At 54.6% G+C, this 2,199-nt stretch overlaps 1 protein-coding gene across 1 annotated transcript; it reads right to left on the reverse strand.

The window, feature by feature from the left end:
• Positions 1 to 9: 9 nt before the first annotated feature.
• LOC102243962 lies at positions 10 to 2,191 on the reverse strand. Its single transcript, XM_014532177.1, has one exon. The coding sequence runs from the start codon at positions 1,848 to 1,850 to the stop codon at positions 1,041 to 1,043; it is 810 nt and encodes a 269-aa protein (XP_014387663.1). The 5' UTR covers positions 1,851 to 2,191; the 3' UTR covers positions 10 to 1,040.
• Positions 2,192 to 2,199: the final 8 nt, after the last annotated feature.

Here is a 2,199-nt window from a genome sequence, read left to right on the forward strand (position 1 = left end):
GCGAGGAGAAGGTCGTCTACGTACTGGAGAAGAGTGACCTGCGGGTGGTCAGCGCGGAAAGCAGCCAGATCTTGATGAAGGGCCTCATCGAAGATGGTGGGAGAATTCTTGAACCCTTGGGGAAGCCGGGTCCAAGTCAGCTGCCCTGTCATCCCCGAGTCTGGGTCTCTCCATTCGAAAGCAAAGATGTTTTGGCTGGCAGGGTGCAGCCGCAGGCAGAAGAAGGCATCCTTTAAGTCTAGGACTGAATACCATACATGAGACGGAGGGATAGAACTCAGGAGATTATAAGGATTGGGGACCGTGGGATGAATGTCCTGCACCCTCTTGTTGACTTCCCTTAAGTCCTGCACCGGTCGGTAGTCATTAGTTCCAGGTTTCTTTACCGGGAGGAGAGGGGTATTCCACGGGGAATGGCATTTAACCAAAACCCCTAGGTGTAAGAGGCGCTGGATATGGATCTTAATTCCCCTCCAGGCTTCTTTTGCCATGGGATACTGCCGTACCGCAATCGGGGTTGCTGTAGACTTAAGCTCTACTATCACGGGGGGCCGTTCGGTTGCTAAGCCCATTCCCGCAGTTTCGGCCCAAGCCTTAGGGTATTGCTGTAACCATTCTGCTATCCTCTCATCCCCTCGGACATTATTTTCAAACAGCCGATGTTCATCTTCGAGCTGAAGTGTCAAGAGGGTAATTGGTTCCCCATGTTGGGTCAGGGTCGGCCCTCGTGGGGTGAAGGTGATCTGGGCCCCCATTTTAGTTAATAAATCTCTCCCCAGAAGGGGGGCTGGGCACTCTGGTATTATGAGGAAGGAATGAGTCACTCTTCCCGTGCCTAAATCTACCGTCCGATTAGTGGTCCAGGAGTATTGTTCATTTCCTGTTGCCCCTATCACCCAGGAGGTTTTCTGGGAGACCGGCCCTAGTGGTTTCTTAAGAACGGAATACTGGGCTCCGGTGTCCACCAGGAAATTAACAGGCTTCCCCTCCACCTTGAGAGTTACCCTAGGCTCGGGGAGGGGAACCGAGCCTCGACTTCTTCAATCACTATCTTCCTGAAGAGCCAGCGCCTTTTTCGCTAGTCTCTTCGGGCATTCCCGCTTCCAATGCCCTTCTTCCTTGCAGTAGGCACATTGGTTTTTGCCTAACGGTGGCCTGTTGCCCAAGTTTCCTGCCTGTCTTTCCTTTCCCTTCTCCTGCGGTTTACTTTCTCCTATCACTGCGGCCAAGATACGGGTTAGCCTTTTCTCTTCCCTTCTCTCTCTCTTTTCTTCTCTTTCCTCCCTTTCCTTCTCTTTTCGCAACTCCTTCTCCTCCTCCGTCTCTCTTTTGTGGTACACTTTCTCCGCTTCCTTAACTAAATCCTGAAGAGTAAAGTCCTGCAGCCCTTCTAATCTCTGCAGCTTCCTCTTAATGTCTAATGCTGACTGTCCTATGAAAGCCATGGCTACCGAAGCTTTCTGTCCCTCCGAAGCGGGGTCAAATGGGGTGTACCGCCTGAATGCCTCCATTAACCGTTCAAGAAATACAGAGGGCGGTTCAGTGGGCCCCTGGATGACCTCTCTTACCTTAGCCAGATTTGTGGGGCGCCTTGCTGCCCCTCTGAGGCCGGCCACTAGAGTCTGGCGGTAGACCTTCAGGTGCTCCCTACCTTCTGCCGTGTTGAAATCCCAGTCCGGTCTGGCCAATGGAAAGGCTGCATCCACCAAATGGGAGAGCTGGGTTGGCCGACCATCGGGGCCAGGAGCGTTCTTTCGGGCCTCCAAAAGAATCCGCTCCCTTTCCTCCGTAGTAAAGAGAGTCTGGAGGAGCTGTTGGCAGTCGTCCCAGGTGGGCTGATGAGAGAACATCAGGGACTCAACTAGCCCCGTCAAGCGTTGTGGATCCTCTGAAAAGGGAGGATGGTTAGTTTTCCAGTTATAGAGATCTGCCGAGGAGAAGGGCCAGTATTGGAGCGGCTGAAGCGGAGCCGACTCGTCATCATCCCCACGGGTGGGCGGAGGCCCGTAGGGTCGAAGAGGGCAGGCCACAGTCGAGTCAGGAGACACTGGCTGCCTTCTCTGCCTCCGGGTACCCTGGGCCGGTCCCTCCGCGGGAGGAGCGGGGGGTGCTACAGGCTCTGGTCTCTCCGGTGGCTCTGGCTGGAGAGGAGAGGGATAGGGGGGCGGAGAGTCCAAGAGGAGAAGATCGGCTTGAGGG

This window comes from Myotis brandtii, unplaced genomic scaffold (genome assembly GCF_000412655.1).
Source record: "Myotis brandtii unplaced genomic scaffold, ASM41265v1 C42741176, whole genome shotgun sequence".
NCBI classification, from domain to species: domain Eukaryota; kingdom Metazoa; phylum Chordata; class Mammalia; order Chiroptera; family Vespertilionidae; genus Myotis; species Myotis brandtii.